We start from the raw sequence: 21,502 nt of genomic DNA on the forward strand, positions 1-21,502 counted from the left end.
TATATCGTTATTGAAATCATAAACTTGGAACCTTTAAACCCGGAATCATCATCATCATCAAGTAGGAAAATATTCTCATATTTGACATCATCGTTGTCATTACAAAAACGTGTCCGTCATTATAATCATGAAAGCTTACAAAATCATAAACCTTTGTTTTGGAAAGATACAGACATTTTGGAACACATTTACGGGTTATCAAGAGAGGAATCATGCCTTGAAATCATAAACTTCTAACTTTTGAAAACAAGGAAGCTATGGAAGCATTTATGAGGCCGAAACATAGGAACCATGCCTTTGAAAGAAAGGGGCGAGCCTTAACATACCTTTCTCGTTTAATTTGTCTATCGTTCGCTTGTTCCCCTTCAATGTCACGTTTCTACCTTCAAGAGAGAATTCGCATTAACATTAGTTAATCAACTATAAGGACGCACCACTATTTCTAGAGAAAATTGGGCAGCACTTCTGTTGTTTATACTACTTTTCCCATGTTCTATATCAACTCCCAACACTCACAACAACAATCACAATATAACAATCAACAATCATCATTCATATACAATGGCCATGATCCACCATTTCTCTTCATTTTTCCCACATTTATGGTTTTGGGTTTGTTATCGTATTTTCTCATGCATCACACTTATATCATGGTTTACATGTCATTTATAACGTATTCATACTCGTAACACCCTAACATTCATGATTCAATTCAAACCTTCACCCAACAATGTCACTATTCACCTTTCATGACCCATTTCCTACACTCTTCTTCAATCCAAGCATTTTAACTTATCAACACTTTAATCATCATGAGAAAGTCATGAAACTTACCTTAGATAGTGATTGAACAAGTCTTGAGTGGAGTTCCCCTTCTAGCACCAAAACCCTATCTCCTTTCTTTTGGGTTTTCTTGAATTAGATGAACTTTACTTGGGTTTCATACACTTTGATTCATGGATTTTGTGTTATTGATCATGGATTTCCCTTGAATTTTCGTGTGGATGAATGTTAGAGAGAGTTCTAGAGGATTTTCTTGGCAAAAAATGATGAAAATGAGATTTTGGTCGAGTTGGGCATATTTAAACATGCCAGCTGACCAACTCTCACTGGCACACTTTGCGGTGGAACTGCGTGGCCGCATGTCGTGTTTGCGGTCAGCATGTTGCGCCGCAAAGTGCGCCAAACTGTCTGTCGTAGAATGGTCATAACTTTTGATCCCGATATGTTGTGAGGGCTCACGAACTATGATTAGAAAGCTCTTTCAATTATCTACAACTTTCATTCTTAGTGTTTTTCCAAATTCCAAACTTATAATGGCGTTTTGGCCCCTCCAAATCAGATCATCCGAAAATATTTCCTTAAATCGCCCTTTTGGGATGGCTTATGCCCATATTTGGCTTATGGATCCTTCTCGAAACTTACTTAACACTTCATTACCAATATAAGGGACATTATAACTCTTCTCCCAGCTGTCATTAAGCCATCATTAATTCGATACTCGTAATTCTTGCCCGACACACAACATATACCTTGCTTTCCTTAACAACTTTCGTCTCCTACCTCAATGTCTTTGAAATCTCATTTAGAATCATTAGATATTATTTCTTACTTATCAAAACATCGTATGCACCATGCCCTTCGTCAGTCAATTTACTGTGCATGAGCGAAAAGTTTTCCGAGGTGTAACAGCGACCGCATTTGAAATTTGCGGTGCCGCATACTCCTCGCATTTTGATGTATTTTGGCAACCTCTTTGTTCAGTGTGTCTAGTCCACTTACGACCGCATCTCCGACTTGCGGTGCAGCAAGTTTGCTCCGCATTTGGTAGTTTTTTATCCTTTTCTACCATTTTATGCCCTTGGACTCAGAAAACCTGAAAACACACGAAAACACTATAAAAATAGAGACTAGTATTTGAAAAGACTCCTAAAAATATAAGTAGTGGTTGTAAACAGTCCCAAAATCCATGACTTATCAGCAGTACCAAGCAATTTTTTTTAAAAACTACTCCCTCTGTCCCAAAAAGATTGTTCTACTTTCCTTATTAGTTTGTCCCAAAAAGATTTGCATCTTTCTATATTTAGAAATAAGTTAACTTTATGAGATAATTTACAAACCACACAAATATCTAAGATTTGTTTTGGACCACACATTTCAAAAGTCTTCCTTTAATTCTTAAACTCCGTGTCAAGTCAAACTATGACAATCTTTTTAGGACCGAGGGAGTAAGTAATTTCCTGTGATACACCATCAGGATGACTAATTATACTCCCATCTGCTGCAACTAATTTTCTGATTTGGTTTTATTGTTGTCTATCTTTCATGCCGACTACCTTTTTATTATAGTAGTTAATAAAGAATTTGTTAAAGACTCAAATAAAGGAACGTGACTTAAAGACAATTCAACTGTGATATTAAGAATCCAATTTTGGTCTTTGAGTCTTGGTATATGACAATAACTGGGAAATAAATGAACTGAAAGTATCCTTTTCCATAGAGGGAAATAGAAAAACATTCCAGTGGTTTCCCTTTTCCTAAGGTAGAGATTACTGGAAAAACAAAACCAGTAAAAGACTAATATATAATGACTTTTGACGAATTTATTGACAAGTTCTCCATGGGAAGGCAAATGCAACTATCTCCCTCAATTATTCCAATTTTAATCCCCTCCAAGTGTGTCATGCCTTTATGTGAGTAGACTTTTGACTTTCTTATTTTTAAATCCAAATAATTTAGTAATGGGTCCAAAAATGGAGTCACCATTTTTCTGGCTTTGAGAATAAATAGTGGTGTTTTGAGGTTGATTTTTTGGATAGTCATTTAATTAATAATTATTATTTTAAAAAGTCACTTTTCTTCTTAATTCTAGGTTCTTTAACATAGATATGATTGTTCGAAATAATTACTATTAGCTAAGTGATCATCTAAGTAATCAACTCCTCGTATATGCTATCTCTTATCAGTACATGAAAAATGAAAAAAAAAATCTAATATTTTTCTCTGATGAAATTGAATCCATCTCCAAAATTTACACTCATTTAATTGATCACTAAGCCACATGCTTATTGGTTCTTGCTTTGACAAAATTTTTAATTTTTCCATGGAATAACCAACCCTATAATAATGGTAAATATCTATCTCAGCCGCCTCAATGTCAAACAAACATGCACATTGCAAATCATTCTCATTCTTAAATTCCCACTTGCATTAAATTACAGTATAAGTATTCAGACTTTATCTTGGTCTTTCCAATTTGAACCAACTAGGCTGTTTCTAGTTTCCCTGAACAAATTTAGCTGTTTGACTAATGATCCTGAATCTGGAAAATGAACTGTACAAATAAAGCAACCCCATTACTTCTTTCCAATCATCTTCTTTTAACATTTATGATATCGAATTCCTTATCCAAATTCTTGTAGCCATGAAAAGTTTCAAACTTTGCCATCTTTTTCCTTTTTTACTTCTCTCATTTCTTATATTGTCCTTCCCTTTAACAGCATCAAAAGTTCTGTTTAGAGGGGATTCTTTTTCAGTTAAAGATGATTCAAATTTCATTACTTCCCCACAAAAAACATTCACTTGTGGTTTTTATCCCATAGGAAGTATTAATGCTTACTATTTTGGCATTTGGTTCACAAATTCAAGGGAAAAAACTGTTGTCTGGAATGCCAAACAAGATAGGCCTGTCAATATCCAAGGCTCAAAGTTAACACTAAGAAAAAATGGAGCTTTGGTGTTAACAGATGTTGATGACACAATTGTTTGGCAAACAAACACAACATCATTTGATATTGAAAAAGCAGAACTTCTTGAAACAGGCAACTTAGTTTTAAAGAATCCACGAGGTGATATTTTGTGGCAAAGCTTTGATTTACCTACTGATACTTTACTGCCTAACCAATATTTCACCAAGAGTCATAGGTTAGTACCTCCTTTAAGGAAAGGTAGTTTTTCACCTGGATATTTTAGTTTGTACTTTGATAGTGATAATGTTTTGAGGATGATCTATGATGGTCCTCAAGTTTCAAGCAAATACTGGCCTAATCCTGATATTACTAATGTGTATGAGATTGGCAGAACTAGCCAAAATAGTAGTAGAATTGCTTATTTTGATGGAATGGGTAGATTTTTCTCAAGTGATAGGCTGCAATTCAATGTTTCTGACATGGGGTTGGGGATATTAAGAAGGATGACTATAGACACTGATGGGAATTTGAGAATTTATAGTTTGGATAACTCGACAGGGTTGTGGAATATTTCTTGGCAAGCTGTTGCACAGCCGTGTGTTGTGCATGGAATATGTGGAAGATTTTCGATATGTACTTTTGTGACGGAGCCAAAATGTACATGTCCTCCCGGATATCGGATGTTTAATGAAAGTGACTGGAGTAGAGGTTGCAGGCCAACATTCAGTTCAAGAAGTTTGATTATTCCTAAACATGTCGAGTTTGTGGAGCTTCCTAATGTTGATTACTGGGGTTTTGATCTCAACTTCACTAGTCCTTTTTCACTGGAATCTTGCAGGACATTGTGCTTGGATGATCCCCGTTGTCGTGCATTTGTTTATAGGCGAAATGGTGAAGGAACATGCTTTACTAAAGGTACCCTTTTCAATGGATATCGGTCTCCTGGTTTTCCTGGAAGTGTATTCTTGAAAGTCCCAATGAATTTAAGTGCATCAGAATCAGGTCTTTTGATTCTTGAAGATGCAAAATGTGGATTGACTCCGGAAAACATTCTTTTTGGTTCTCCTTCTATGTATGTAATGGATTTTAAGAAGGTGAAATGGATTTATCTTTACCTATTTTGCTCCACTCTTGGTGGAATAGAGATTCTATTCTTCGTGTTAGGTTGGTGGGCGTTGTTTAGCAAACACGGTATTCCTGCTTCCATTGAGGATGGATATAAAATGGTGTCATCGACTCAGTTCAGGAGGTTCACTTATACTGAACTTAAGAAAGCAACAAAAAACTTCAAAGTTGAGTTAGGAAGAGGAGGTTCAGGAACTGTTTACAAAGGAGATTTAGCTGACGGAAGAGCGGTAGCAGTCAAGAAACTTGCAAATGATCAGTTTCAAGAAGAATTCTTTGCAGAAATGACCACCATAGGAAGAATCAACCACATGAATTTGGTAAGGATGTGGGGATTTTGTTCTGAAGGGAGACATCAGCTTTTAGTATATGAATACATCGAGAACTCATCACTCGACAGACACCTCTTTAACACAGAATTTCTTGGATGGGAACAGAGGTTTGGAGTGGCATTAGGGACAGCAAAAGGCCTTGCATACCTTCATCATGAATGCCTTGAATGGGTGATCCATTGTGATGTGAAGCCCGAAAATATACTTCTCGATGGTGAACTCGAGCCCAAGATTGCAGATTTTGGACTTGCAAAGCTCTCACAAAGAGGGGGGCCCGGTTCAGAATTCACAAAGATTCGCGGTACTAAAGGCTACATGGCTCCAGAATGGGCTTTGAACCAACCTATCACAGCAAAAGTTGATGTTTATGCGTTTGGGATTGTAATACTCGAGATGATCAAGGGAAGTAAGCTGTCAAGTTGGGTGGTGGATAACGGTGAATGTGATCACGAGCAAGAATCGCAACTCGGAAAATTTGTCAGGATGGTGAAGAAGAAAATTCCAAGCGGAGAAGTTTCTTGGGTGGATAAAATAGTGGATCCAAGATTAGAAGGCAAATTTAGCAAGAATCAAGCTGTCACACTGATCGAAATAGGCCTTTCTTGTGTGGAGCAAGATAGAAATAAACGGCCTACAATGGGTTCAGTGGTCCAAACACTGCTGGATTGTAAAGATGATACTACACTATAACATAAATGTAAAGAGTGCTTGGAATCTGGAAAGGAAATTGAATCAACCATTTTGTTTTTTCATCTTTGACTATCATTGGTATTGTCTTCAGCTGAAAATCACAAGCAAACTCTTACGTCGTTATGTACGCTCGTTAATTCTGTAATCTTGATCATACTAGCTAATTATGTGATGGAAATCTTTCATCTGTAGCTAATTCTGACCCAACATAGCATGGAATTGCAAAATTATTAACTAGAAGACTCAAGCATACATATAGAAGCAATAACGAATACTACTGCAACATTTAGTGCAGGTTTGTTGGTGTTGTTTTTTCAGTCCTTCACATACGGGAAACATAAACTGATTAGAATCATTCGATTGAGGTGAAGACAAGTCACATTCTTCATTTTGAGTTTCAGACAATAGAATGGTCTTTTGCTGAAGTTGCAAGTAAACACACTAAGTTACTGATGTCCCAAGTTTCATTCTGCTGCAAGGCTGCAACATTGGAGTATTATATAATGTAATGTTTTTATATATGACTAGTAATATCTTTTAGCCATGATCACAATCCAAAATACTCTTTCATAAACTTTCCCTGCATTCTTCATCCTTTTTTTTATTTTTTTTTAATCCATGTAGCTGAAAAGTCCAGCTAACCTTAGAGAAGTCATTTCTATCTGCTATATATGATTCAAATATTGAGCCTGTTTGGATGGGCTTATGCTTACAAGCTGCAAATAGCTTATAAGCTAAAAAAAATAAGTTGGGGTAGTCTAACTTATTTTTTTTGGCTTATAAGCTGTTTTCAGCTTATAAGCTGCTTTAGATAAGCTAAATCAAACGGGCCCAATTATTTTTTTGAACTTATTTTAAGTACAAAATAACTTTAAGCTGACCAGCCAAACACTCAAAAAAGCTGAAAACAGCTTATAAGCAACTTATAAGCCAATCCAAACGGGCTCATTATCAGTTCTCAGATAATAAGCTGTGTGGACATTATGCATATAGGCTTGCATTTGGTTTACCAAAGTCCAAAGACAATAATTACTAGTAAGTAGTAACTGATAACTCATTAATTGACAAGCACATTTACACTCTGGATTTTTTCTATTTTCTGACATGTAATTGACAAAGTGGCAAAGCATTGACGTGGGAAGTGACTGTGTCATAACTTGGCGCCGAAAATTTGACCTTCTTATCATTTTTATTTTCTAAGAATTCACACACAAGGTGTAGCTACTTTGATGTGACATAAAATAATTTTATGACTTTACTATTGTTAATGGTAAAGTTCAACTACTTTAATGAGACTAAAAATAGTTGTATAACTATCCTATTATAACACTCAAAGTTTAGTGACCACATATGAAATTAATTGTTATGTTTGTAGAATTGTAACAATAGAAATAATGAAAATCATAAGCAAGGAAGAAAGGCTCGAAAAATCTGTCAACATGGTAAAGAAGAAAATTCAATGTGTAGAAGACTCCAGTGGGTGGAATTAGTGGATGATAATCTACGTTTAGAAGGGGAATTTAGCAGGACACAAATTGGCTTTAATAGTCCTAACTTTGTTGGAATGTAAAGAAACAGCAGTTAAAATGATTGAAAATGGTAATTGACCTACTGTTGAAAAAAGTTCAAATATGTCATCAAACTATCCTAACTGACTCGTGCCACTCGTTAATAGTTGACATGACCGAAATAGCTTATACATGCCACTTATTTTTAACAACTCAAATAACTAGTTTTAAAATACCAGGCTTGCACACGTAGCCTCGATGCCACTAACTGTCCCACCAAATTAAAACCCATCCCAAATTAATCTAACCCAACCCCTTCCCTTTTAAACCCAAACCCAACTATAGAACATCTGTCTGGCCATCAGAAATCCTAGCAACTCTGTCTGGCCACCATGGCAATACCTCGTTGACCTGTTATAGCTCATCCACTAAAGATGAGAGTGGGATTAGCATCTTCGAATGTCATCGTCATCAACTTTAATGGCACATGACATCTTCACAAATGATTCGCCACATTATTGTATCTTCAAACAACTGTTTCACAGTGTGACTAATCTTGGAAGTATTTCTGAAGCTATCTTGCCCGCTAATATATTTTCTTAATAAAAAGATTCGATATAAAGCAATATAGAGAGTAAATTACCAGGATTTAATGTTTCCACTTTGATTCAAACGCTTACATCTCAAAGGATTTGGGTTTGGGTCAAAACGGAATGGGTGGGTTTTGGGTCGAATTAAATTAATTTGGGATGAGTTTTAATTTGGTGGGACTGGTTAGTGACGTGGACCTCAAATTGCAGGTCACGTGTGCAAGCTTGGCATTTTAAAAGGGCAACTGATATAAATAACTATCTTTAGGAGTAATTAACCGTGCATAACTACCTTTTTCAAAGCTTGGCATTTTAAAAGGGCAACTGACGTGGACCTCAAAGCTTGGCATTTTAAAAGGGCAACTGACATAAATAACTATCTTTAGGAGCAATTAACCATGCATAACTATCTTTTTCATATTTACAATTCGTAGCTACATTAGGCATTTTCGTTGTATTTGATGTATTTGAATACAATGTTTAGTTGTATCCAATATATCACATGTATTTGAATGTATTCGACCTGCCGCGAAGTTGAATGTATTCACTGTATTTGAATGTATCTCATATGTATTTGGCTCATATGTCTTGTATCTCATATGTATTTGGCTTCTTATCTTGTATTTGAATGCATTTTTGCTTCTTGTCTTGTATTTGAATGTATTTGGCTTCATATACAATGTGATACAAGACAAGAAGCCAAATATATATGAGATACAAGACATATGAGCCAAATACATATGACGAAATACACTCAAAATACAAAAGAAGAAGTTGTGCAAAATGATGTGGTCAGCTTAGACATTTTTTCTTACATATTTTTCACATTATTTTCCTTACATACAGTCAAATACATGTGACATCAGATAAAGTTTCTAACCCAGTTGACCACATTATTTTTCTTACATATTTTTCACAGTTTCTTCTCCTTATATTTTGAGTGTATTTCGTCATATGTATTTGACTTATATGTCTTGTATCTCATATGTATTTGGCTTCTTGTCTTGTATCTCATTGTATATGAAGCCAAACACATTCACATACAAGACAAGAAGCAAAAATACATTCAATTTCAAGACAAGAAGTCAAATACATATGAGATACAAGACATATGAGCCAAATACATATGAGATACATTCAAATACAGTGAATACATTCAACTTATCTGATGTCACATGTTTACACTCCCCCCCCCCCCCCCCCCGACCCCCACCCCACCCCGCAGAGCCGGTGTTTCGTTGTTGTTCTATTCTCATCACGAGAGACGTATGGAAAATATATTCGCAACGCGCAAAGAATACCGTTGAGAGTTAATCTTGATAGAAAACTGTACGATCTTTACAACTAAACAATTGTAATACTTAGTTTAAAACTTCATAGTGGAAAACATTCGACATCTCTATCACTAACGTTTATCATCAGAAGTCATTGACATATCAAATCCGTCTTAAGCATCTTGTATTTTATATACTAGTGGTATTGTTCGCCGTTAGTGAAAAATTTAGCGAAACTTTTAATTAGTCTTTCTATAAATTGTCAGTACAAAAATGAAATGTTCATCTATATGTATACAACAATTAAATCAGAAGTACAAATATTTTTTGAGATTAACTTTAACCTTGCCACCTTTTTGTTGCTTTATTAAATTAATAAAATAGGCCCTAGGTGATAAAAAAGCCTAGTGGCCTTTAATTTAAAAAAAAAAAGAAAAAAAAAAAGAACAACTACAATAAATATCAATATACATAGATCAAGAGCTAAGAATGTGAGAAAAGAAACACTTCAGATATTACAAATTGGAGACCAAGAAATAGGAAACGAATAATTTATCTCTTTTAATTAATTAAATTGTCAATTATTGTATAAACTTCTTTCAATTTAGTTTACTTCGACAGCTGCTATACAAATGTTTTACGTAAGAGAAGAGGAAGAAATCAAAGTTATTAGATGTTTGCACAAAAAATGAGAGAGAAAAGGAAAAACATAATAAGAAGATAGTTAATTTTATCCTTTTCCATAATTTCTCGTATTTTTATAATAATAATAATAAATAAATAAATAAAGAACGCAAAGAAGAAAAATTAGAAGAAAATATTATATCAACAATGATATACGTTTGTTGGTAAATCTCTCTAAAAAACATTACCTTTTATTCAAAAGAACTCTCTCTCTGAAATCTTGAAGCAAATCTTTTTCTTTTTTTTTGTCCTTCTAATTTGATGTGAAATTCAGAAATATGTTTCTCTGCAAATAATTAGTACTACATGGCTTAGTTGTAGCAATCCTGTGCATAAATCGGTTCAATTCGAATTTCCGAACCGATTCGAAACAATTCGGATAATTTAATTTGGATAATACAATTCGATTTCGATTTACAAATGCAATTGTAAAATATTACGGTTTAACGGTTCGGATACGGTTTGCTTCAATTATCAACCGAACCGATCCGAACAAACCGAATTTATATGCCACTAGTGATTAATATGACTAATTTGGTATATGTAATGTGGTGTTGGCGGATTTGTATGCTTGCACAAGTTGTCAAACTCTTGTTTTGCTATTTATATGCTATTATGCTTGCAAGTTTATCGGTTTTTCTTGATTAATGTCTTGGTTATAAGGCTGCAAGTTTAGGATCTCATTATTTTTTGTTATGTTTACTCTAAAACTGAAATGAAATAGTTGCTTGTTAAACTTTCGAATAAACCGAACAAATCGATTTGTGTAACTGAACCGAAATAATAAAAAACGAATCAAATTGAACCTAGAATGGATCGAGTTTAGTTGAGAATTTTAGAAAGTTGAAATTCGAAATTTCAACTCGATGATGGTCAAAACCGAACCAAACCGATTCGTGCACAGGCCTAGTTAATGGGAGTACTTACGGTTAAAGAGAAAGAATATGAACATCAAAAAAGTCAGTCGCAAGAACCTAAGAATTCAAAGAGAAGCTAAAGAAAATTAGAAGCACGTGAGGAATGGAAATGTGAGTCAGACTCGGACTAAACAAACACTTTCATGCTTGGTTTATGTTTAGGTGTGTATGTGTGTGTGCAAGAAAGGATGTAACGAGTCAGAAACGCTTCGTAGAATTTAATAAATTTTAGTCAATGTAATTGTATAGTTATGACTTATGAGTATAGAATTTAATAATATTTTTCAGTTTTTCTAACATAGCATATTTAACATAATTTAGAGGGTTAGAAAAGTGATTTTTTTTAATATAGCACATAAATGAGGAGAAAAAGACTCAAAAAAGAGAGAAGAGCTAAGTGGCAATCCTGATTACAAATTTTATAGTTATCCCTTGAACGATAATCAACTTTCATTAATAAAAAAGTGAAAGTATATATGTGACTGTGTGTGAAAAATAACAGTCCCTTCAAACTACTGTGTTAAAGTCACGTCCAAGAGACTATTTTCGACTCTTTGGCTAATTGGCTCTAACTCCTCGCATTCCAAAAGAGCTTCTGATTGGAAATTGTTACACTATTTTCGGCCATATCAGGCAAAAAGCATAGCAAATTGCTATTGATGACTTTCATATCCTGATAATTCCAGCACATCATACAAAGAGTGAAGTACACTTAATTCAATATCCTTTTTGAATATAAATACCTTTTCAAATCCTATCCTTTTACAGCGCGTACTAATAAAAAAAGAAATTATACTCCGAACATTGACAGAATTATAGCAAATTCAAAAAAATTGATCAGAGGACTAATTTTCAGTTAGATCTAGCACCTATAAAATTGAAGATTCATTGAAAACAAAAATATAAATGACATGTAATAATAGAAAATGAAAGAAAAAGGTTAAAATAGCAAATTTGATAAACGGAACAATTACCTCTAATTCCATTTGGAGAGTATGATTCCAATTCTCAATATTGAAAAAAAAACCTTTATTTTGTATCAACTTGATGAACCTTACGAAATTCATATTCCTAAACAAATCACACCAAGTACTTATAACGTGAAACAGAAAAATCCATTACAACATAATAAAGAAAATAGTATCAAAATCAAAGAAAAAATTATTACTACAAAATAAAGAAAATAGTACCCCAAATGTTTTTGCTAAAACGTAATTACAGAACCCATCAATATCTGGTCTGGTAGTATCCCATACTCCATGAGAATATATTGAGGTAAGGGGCATTAGAAGTTAAGGATTAATGGAGGATAATTGGCCACTTTAAATTCTGTAATTAAGAGTGAATGAGTGATAGGGCCTTTCAAGTTTTTCATGACATGCACGTAATGTTGTAAATGAAAATTAGGATATGTGCAGACGTGTGCTTTTAAAAGGGAAAAGAATTACGTGGGCTATTTATTTTAATAGACTAAAAGAGAGGAAAGAAGGAAAAAATGTCAAAAAAAAAAGAAGAGAAAAAAGATAAATACCAATGCTAGCGATAGAGATGTGTCACGTCACCTTGTTTATGCCTAACTTTATATTATATATAGATTATCGTAAGACAATTAGGAGGAACAAATATATTTTCTGATTGACCTTTAGAGCATTTTAATATTAATTTATATTATATTAAAGTGCATCAATTGTACGTTACCCAACTGTGCAGCATTTCCCATTTATGTTAGGATCATTATTTCCTAAGTAAATGGATGAATGTGGACATAAGTTAATTTGAAATTTTCATAACCACTATTTCATTACTCCTCTACGTTAATGGCACATAATGGTTACTTTATTTTCTTTGTAACCTTCTAGTCATTATACTCCATATTCACACCACTTTATTACCCCACTAATCCTCTCTTTTCATCCAATCAATTCAAGGATTAATTTTTCAACTATAAATAGTTTTTCATCCTTACCTTGTGGGAGTAGAAAAAATATATTGGAGAGTTCTTAAAAGAGTGACGAAAATAAAAGAGAGTTTATTTAGTTGAAGGAAGGTGTTCTTTTTTTGTGGAGCTTTGGACTCAACATCTTGTCCAGAGTTTGTTGAGTTATACGAAGTGATCGGGCTGTTGTATCCTGGAGGGGACAAGTCAAAAAGATTACTGTTGGACTGGTAAACATTTGCTGCAGTGGGCTTGAATCTCCTTAAAGAGAGTGAGATATCCGTGCCTCAGCTGAGACATTTTTATTTTATTTTTCAATTGTAATTTTATTTTTATTGTATTATCACCAACAATTTTAAGGAGATTGAATGGCTACAATTGAAAAATCTGCGGATGTCAAAGTGGGAGATCTTAACAAGCCATTTCGGTTCAACGGTACTCATTTCAAGAGATGGAAGGGTAAAATACTTTTCTACTTAAGTGTTCTCAATGTTTCTTATGTGTTAACTGAGAAGAATCCAAACAAAGTAGATAACTCTTCGATGAGTGATGAAGAACTTATTTATCTTCAAGAGAAAGTTGAAAAGTACGATGAGGATTCTTACAAGTGTCGGTATTATCTGCTTAATTGTCTATCAGATAACTTTTATGATTATTATGATAGAACTTACTCTACTGCAAAGAAAATGTGGAAAGCATTGCAGAGTAAATATGATACCGAGGAGGTTGGAGCCAAAAAATATGCTGCTAGTAGATTTTTTCGTACCAAATGGTGGACAACAAATCAGTGGTAGACTAAGCTCAAGACTTCATAATGATCGTTGGAGAGCTCAGGTCCGAAGAGATAAAAATTGGAGATAACCTTATTGTTTGTGGCATAATAGATAAACTTCCGCCTTTATGGAAAGAATTTCAAAAAACTATGCGCCACAAACAAAAGGAAACCTCTCTTGAGACATTGATTATGCGAATCCGTATGGAAGAAGAAACAAGGGGCCAAGATGCACTTTTGCAAACTGAAGAAAGCAACTTACAACCCGTCACAAATAAGGTAAATTTAATTACTTCAAATAATGCTGCTCCAAATTCTAACAAAAATACCTCTATGAAGCCTAAGAAGAAAATATTCAAGAAAAATAATGGTAGACCTCCCAAGAAAAATAATGGTGGTAAGCACAAAATCAACAAGCACAAAATGGAGGACCATGCTTTGTCTGTGGCAAGAGTGGGCATATTGCTCGATTTTGCAAGTTTCGGAAACGTGGTCCTGCACCTTAGGCGAACGTTACCGAAGAGCCACTTGTGGCGGTGATAACAGACATAAATATGGTTGAAAATGTTGATGGATGGTGGGCTGATTCTGGTGCAAACCGTCATATATGCTATGACAAAGATTGGTTCAAAGTGTATACCCCATTTGAGGAGACCAAAACCATCATGCTTGGTGATTCTCACACTACTCAAGTGCTTGGAAAGGGAGATATCGAGTTGAGCTTTACTTCAGGAGGGGTGTTAACTTTAAAAGATGTACTTTTTACTCCTTCCATGAGAAAAAATTTGATGTCTAGTTTTCTTCTTAATAAAGCAGGCTTCAAACAAATTATTGAGTCTAATCAATATTTAATAGTGAAAAAAGGTATTTTGTGGAAAAGGGTATGCTTGTGATGGGATGTTCAAGTTGAATGTTGAGATGAATAAGGTTACTAATTCTGTTTACATGCTTTCTTTTACTAATTTTTGGCATGCTCGTTTGTGTCATATTAATAAATGTTATGTGGGAATCATGAGTAATTTAGGATTAATCCCAATGATTAAAAAGGATTTTGAAAAATGTGAGGCTTGTAGTAATGCCAAAATCACAAAAAGACCTCATTTTCAAGTTGAAAGAAAAATTGAATTGTTAGTGTTAGTTCATACTGATATTTGTGAACTTGGAGGAATTTTAACTCGTGGAGGAAATATATATTTTATCACTTTTATTGATAATATTTCTAAGTATACATATGATTTCTTGATGAAAAATAAAAGTGTTGCTTTTGAAAATTTTAAAATTTATTTCCATGAAGTTGAAAATCAGTTTGGTAGAAAAATAAAAAGAATTAGAAGTGATTGAGGCCGTGAATATGAGTCTAATGAATTTAATTATTTTTTTGGATCATTAGAAATAATTCATGAAACTACTCAACCTTATTCTCCTGCATCTAATGGTGTAGCAGAAAGAAAAAATATAACTTTAGTTGAGTTGACAAATGTCATGCTTATTGAGTCAAGTGCACCTCTAAACTTTTGGGGTGAAGCTATTTTGACTGCTTCGTGTGCCTCATAAAAAGACAAAATTAACACCATTTGAGTTGTGGAAAGGTTACAAGCCAAATTTGGGATATCTAAGAGTTTGGGGTTGTCTAGCTTATGTAAGGCTAATAGATCCCAAAATTTCTAAGTTGGGTAAAAAAGTTACTACTTGTGCTTTTCTTGGTTATGCTTCAAATAGTACAACCTATAGATTTTTTAGTCTTGAAGATAATATAATGATGGAATCAGGTGATGCCATTTTTCATGAAAATAAATTTTCATTTGATTTTAAAAATAGTGGGGGTCATAGGACTAACGAAAATATTTTATCACTACCGAGTTCTTCTACTTCTGTTTTGAAAAATAAAGAAAGTGATGATTTTGAGTTAAAAAGAAGTAAAAGAGCTAAAATGACTTTGCTTGTTAGCATGCGTAACTTTTAGAGAGAGAGGCTCTGCCTTCTCTCTAGACCTTTCCTACAATTTCCTAAACAACCCACTAAAACACCACTACCACCGACGGTAAGGCCTCACCCACAGACCCATCCACTGATCCTTTTCCCCAAATCCCACCAAAACCACCAGATCCCTACTGCACCGATATGGAGGAGGACCCTCCTCCTTCACCACCTTCTCAACCTATATCCTATAAGAACGTAGTCCTAGAAAGGGACTCCAAGCTTGAGACATCCTATGTCCATGAAATAAACCAGTCTTGCAATCTAGACATGGAAGATCAGTTGGATCCCCCCCCCCCCCAGATCTGGATGCATAACACTCACATCAGAGGAGGAAGATCGTCTTTACCTTCCCTGCGTTACTTTGTCATCGTTAAAGTGTTTGAGAAACGTCTCAGTCATCAATATCTAAAAGGGAAACTAGACGATCTTTGGAATATAGAAGAACCCTTAGTCCTCATAGATCTGGGATCGGATTTTTTTGTGGCAAAATTCAAAGAAGAAGCAAGTCTATCCACTATACTCTATGATGGTCCTTGGTTTGTAGCGGGTCAATTTCTGTCCGTTCGAAAATAGGAACCCAATTTTGTGCCAACTGAGTCAAAAATTGTTACTACAACTATATGGGTAAGACTCCCACAATTACCAACTGAATTCTATGATAGACGAATTCTAGAAAAGGTAGGGAGGAAAATTAGTCAACTTGCAAAGGTGGATGCATGCACCTCGGCTACCTTGAGAGGAAGATATGCCAGAATTTGCGTGGAGGTCAGCTTAGATGTCCCTATCAGGACATCCATCAATTGGGAAGCACAAGCAAGTGTTGGTATATGAGGGTGAAAGAATCATGTGTTTAGGTTGTGGTCGGATTGGCCATACCATCGATTCCTGTACCCACAAGCCACCAAAAATTACCCCTCAACAACCAGTGAAGAACCAAGAACCAACTGAGCAGACAAAGGTAGAAGTGAGTGAATGGAAGACAGTTCACTTTGGAAGAAGAAAGAGAAGCCCACAAAAACGAACTGAAGCCTAGGATAGGGTGGTAAGTCAACAAGAGAAAGGTAAGAAGGTCCAGGTAAATTCTTATGATGGCATCACTGGTAAGCTCCAAAACTCACAAATCTTCCACTACATTGACCGGTCAAACTCCGAAAAAGGTAAAGAGGCGGCGGCAAACCCTACCTCTCACATGGAAATGGATCCAAAAATCAGACTCTGAATGGAAATGGGCCACCTGGGTTGGCCCAATAGGGAAATGAATCTTTTTTTCAAATTCCAATATTTACTAATTCCATTTTCAAATTTGGACAGAAAATGCAGGATGACCAGGGCCAGGTATCAAAAAACTACAAGGGTAAATCGAAACCAGGCATGAGGAAACAAATGAGGAGTCAGCAGAACAAGGAACAAAAACTGGAGGCCCAAAGCCCAACAGTAGTTTTATCAAAAACTACTTCTTACAACAATGATGGGCCTTAGTAGAAAAAAAGAAACTTGGACAACTCGTTCAAGAAATGTCAAGCGTCCAACCAATCAGAGGCAATCCTCAATGATACCGAGGTAAAATATTCCTTCCCTCCTTCTAAAATATTTTCCTCATTCCCCAAAACCACTTATCTGAAAGTAAACTCAACGGATTTGGTAAATCCAATGAGGCAAATCACACGACCACCCCAGTTTAATTATTACACTGAGACAAACCTTGAGAAAAACTCTAGAGACGAGGAGTTGACATTAAATGCTATGATTATTCCTACTTTTATTAATAAGGACATGCACACTATCAGTGTTTCAAAACACACTTCCTCCCTCGTTAATACCAACATTTCTGAAGTAATTCCCTCCTCTGAAACCATCTCCAACCATCAGCATGACAGAGAAAAACTTAAACAATCTACTACCACTTGTCTTAATCACCACCCCACCACCTCCGGATCATCCGCCAGCCTCTTGGCTAGAGATAGGTCTGCAGAGTCACTCAGTAGCTCTCACTGTGCTGGTGGAGGGTCGAAAGGTACTCTTGATAGTAAAAGATGCGGGATTTTTAGCCCACATTGTAACACAAGGACTGAACAATGGGATGGCCACAATGTATGGATGCAGACCCTACTGCAGACCATCCACCTAGCTACCCCAGATACCGTGTATCCAAACCTGCTGTCCAATATTATGAGAGATGTAACCCTATCTCTACCCTTCTTCCCTCCTGTGGATCATTTACTACCACTAATGTCACCAACGTTTGTACCATGGACTCCCCACCAGACCAAAACAACATGCAAATAGATTCTATTGTAGTAACTACCACCCTACAGACAATAGAGACCCCCCAAACCTCGGAGACCTCTACTTCACAAACCCCGACCCTACAAGCTCTGAGAGCTCAGAACTAAGACCTGGAGGCAATGTTGACCTCCATTCATGTACCAAAATCCTCAGCAATAACTCTAGAGGAGCTGTATATGGTGGAATTCAAAGGCCCTCGAAGCGAACTCCTAATAGTCATTTGTCCCAGACTATTGGTGAAGGTGGGAATGGGGATAAAATACCTAGCAGACCCACTAACAGGGAACTTTTCTCTAGTACTGAACCCAACTTTGGCCACCCTGACCAAGGAAACTTTAGGACCAACCCAACTTCCAAGGGGAAGGGGAAGGGGGTGAGAAGGGAAACCCCAAAACCATTAAGACTGAATCTTATGAATTTCATCATTTGGAATGCCAGAAGGGCCAACAACCTTGAGTTTAGGAGGCATTGAATTGCTATAATGGGTTTACGCAAACCATACATGCTTGTTTTACTAGAAACTAAAATGATTGGACATAAGCACATAGCTCAACAATTAGGTTTCAGCTCTGTTATTCAAAGCCCTGCAGTTGGTAACTCTAGTGGACTGGTAATAATGTGGAAGGATGACTTCCTAAAAATTGAAGACCTTACCATCACCAACCAGGGTATTCATGCTATTGTCAAGGTACTCAACTTTAACCATCACTGGTACTTTACTACTATTTATGCTAGTAATAGTTTTGCTGAAAGAAAACTATTATGGGAACATCTCTACACTCTCTCTAATACTATTAATGGTAACTGGCTAGTGGTAGGGGACTTTAATTAGGTTTTGAGAGCTTCTGATAAATTTGGTGGTAATAACATTAATAACAGTAGGGCAAACTATCTTTGGAAATGCATCAACCAATGCAAACTAGTGGACCTAGAATTCAAAGGTAGTAAGTATACTTGGACCAATATAAGATATAGGAACACACATGAACTCATCCTAGAAAGACTTGACAGATGCCTTGCTAATGATGCATGGATCCAACTATATCTTGATGCTACTGTTACTCCTTTCTACACAACCTAGAGAATACCCTCCAGGTTGAGTATAATGACATCCTAAGGCAGGAGTATGAATTTTGGAAAATCAAATCTAGAATCTCTTGGTTAGCAAAGGGAGACTCTAACACTAAATTTTTTCACACCTTTACCCTTAATAGAAGAAGAAAGAATAGAATCCTTACCCTTAAGGATGATGTGGGTAACTGGATATATGACACTAGAATCATTAAGGCTACCATCTCACTATTTTACCAAAACCTTTACACCACTGACCTGCAGCAAACTACTAGACAGCTAAGCTCTAACCCTTCAATAAGAGGCAACCTCACTCAAGAGGATAGAAACCTTCTTGATAGACCTCTTACAACTGAGGAGATTAAGCAAACAGACTACTCCTTTAAACCCTTTAAGGCACCTGGACCTGATGGAATTCACCCCTTCTTTTACCAAAAATTTTGGGAGAACATTAACAGACCCCTAGATAAATTTTGCAGAAAAGTATTTACTACTGCATCTATGGAGAAAGATGTTAACACTAGCTATCTATGCTTAATTCCCAAATGTGTCAATGCTACCATCATGAAGAACTTTAGACCCATTGGCATCTGTAATACCCAGTACAAAATTATTACCAAAATTCTTGTTCAAATAATTAAACCCCTTCTCCCCAAAATCATAGGGCCTACCCGAGCTAGTTTTTTAGCAGGAAGAAGGGCTGCTGATAATGCTATCGTTGTCCAGGAATACATCAGCCATTTCAAAAACATAAAGGGCAAAAATGCTAATATGATCCTGAAAATTAACCTGGAAAAAGCCTTTGACAGACTTGAATGGTCTTGTATCAAGGATACCCTGATCTTCTTTTACTTCCCTCAAAAGCTTACCATTCTAATTTTTTCTTGCATTTACACTTCTTCAATATCAGTCCTTGTGAATGGAGGAAGAATAAAATTCTTCAAACCCACCAGAGGTATTAGGCAAGGTGACCTCTTATCCCCTTACCTATTCATTATGTGTATGGAAAGACTCTCTAGAAGCATTAATCACCAAGTTGATATCCTTAACTGGCACCCTATCTTCACATGCAACATTAGCCCAAAACTTTCCTATTTGTTCTTTGCTGATGACCTTACCTTATTTGCTAGGGCAAACTACAAAAATTGTCACACTATTATGAACATCCTTACCAGTTTTAGTTCTGTGTCTGGTCAAAAAATCAACTTTACCAAATCCAAGGTTTTCTACACTGGAAATTGTAGCAGCACTGATAAAGCCAACTTTTCAAACTACCTTTCTATAAAGACAAGTGCCCACTTTGGGAAATACCTTGGCTTTCCAATTCTGCACAAAAGGCCCACAAATGCTGATTTCTAATTCATACTAGACAACCTTAGATTAAGGCTAGCTAGCTGGAAAACTAAGTTACTTAACATGGCTGGCAGAACTGTCCTCACTAAGGCTTGCGTGAATAGTATCCCTAACCATGTTATGCAATATACCAAGCTCCCCACCAAGATTACTAACCAAATCAATAGGACCCAAAGGAATTTTATATGGGGCACGACTGCAGAGAAGAAGAAAAATCCACCCTTTGGGCTGGGAAACTATTACTAAGCCAAAAAAGAAGGGGGCTTAGGTATCCAAAAAGCTGAAGTGAAGAATAAAACCAACCTAACTAGCCTAGCTTGGAGACTCCTAAAGAAGCCTGATTCACTCTGGGCCTCCATCCTTATTGCTAAAAATTGTAGGCCAAATCCCATTAGGCACCCAACCAAGACTTGGAAAAACATACTAGAAGGGTACAAACATTGTAGAAAAGTCACCCAATGGGTAGTCAATAAGGGTACTATGATAAACTTTTGGCATGACAATTGGATCCCTCACAGCCCAAGCTCGAGAGAATCAATAGAAGGACCACTAAATAAGGATAAAGATAAAGCAAAAGTATCTGACATCCGCCATAATGGGACATGGCATTTGAGTAACTTATCCTTTGTTCTCCCTGAATCTGTTAGAAACATCATTGTCAATACACATACTAATCCTTATAGTGATGAAGAAGACTACAACCATTGGAAACTTACTAGCAATGGTAGGTTTAGCTCTAGTTCAACCTATGAAATGCTGGACAACAAAACCAATAATACTCAGGGTTATTATATGGACTTTACCTGGATCTGGCAACTCAAGGCCCCTAATAAGATCAAATTTTTCTTTTGGCTTCTGAACCATAATAGATTGCCCACAGCCTCCTACCTCCACTCAATAGGCATTAATGTTAACCCCAACTGTGCAACTTGTGGACACCACCAAGAGAACATTAACTATATTTTCTTTGAGTGCCATTTTAGCAAACATTCAGGAACGGCCTAAGCAGCATGGTAACCTTACCATTAGCAATTCAGCCTTTAGTAGCACTACTCACTGGATTAACACCTAGAACTTCCTAAGAAGACAGAATTTTGATCGCTTAATCCATTGGACATAACTGATGCCCTTATGCTTCTGGGGAATATGGCTTAATGTCACGCCTTGAACCATGGCTTGGGGGAAACACGACACTCGGTGTCATATTGTATGTGACCGAGTGAACCACATGGCTTGCTCAATCATCATGAGGCATACATGAGCAGAAATATCATATGAATGTGATGAGCTTTTAA

The 21,502-nt window shown here is 35.9% G+C and overlaps 1 protein-coding gene across 1 annotated transcript; it reads left to right on the forward strand.

Moving 5' to 3' along the window:
• Positions 1-3,073: 3,073 nt before the first annotated feature.
• On the forward strand, positions 3,074-6,322 carry LOC132630506 (putative receptor protein kinase ZmPK1). The gene has a single exon (XM_060346075.1). It carries the CDS (start codon positions 3,425-3,427, stop codon positions 5,834-5,836), a length of 2,412 nt encoding a protein of 803 aa, XP_060202058.1. The 5' UTR covers positions 3,074-3,424; the 3' UTR covers positions 5,837-6,322.
• The last annotated feature ends 15,180 nt before the right edge of the window (positions 6,323-21,502 follow it).

Source organism: Lycium barbarum, chromosome 3, assembly GCF_019175385.1.
Source record: "Lycium barbarum isolate Lr01 chromosome 3, ASM1917538v2, whole genome shotgun sequence".
Classification (NCBI taxonomy): domain Eukaryota; kingdom Viridiplantae; phylum Streptophyta; class Magnoliopsida; order Solanales; family Solanaceae; genus Lycium; species Lycium barbarum.

What these genes read in the sequence shown, in the direction of transcription:
- LOC132630506 (XM_060346075.1), top strand. Translation starts at nt 3,425, where the DNA reads ATGAAAAGTTTCAAACTTTGCCATCTTTTTCCTTTTTTACTTCTCTCA.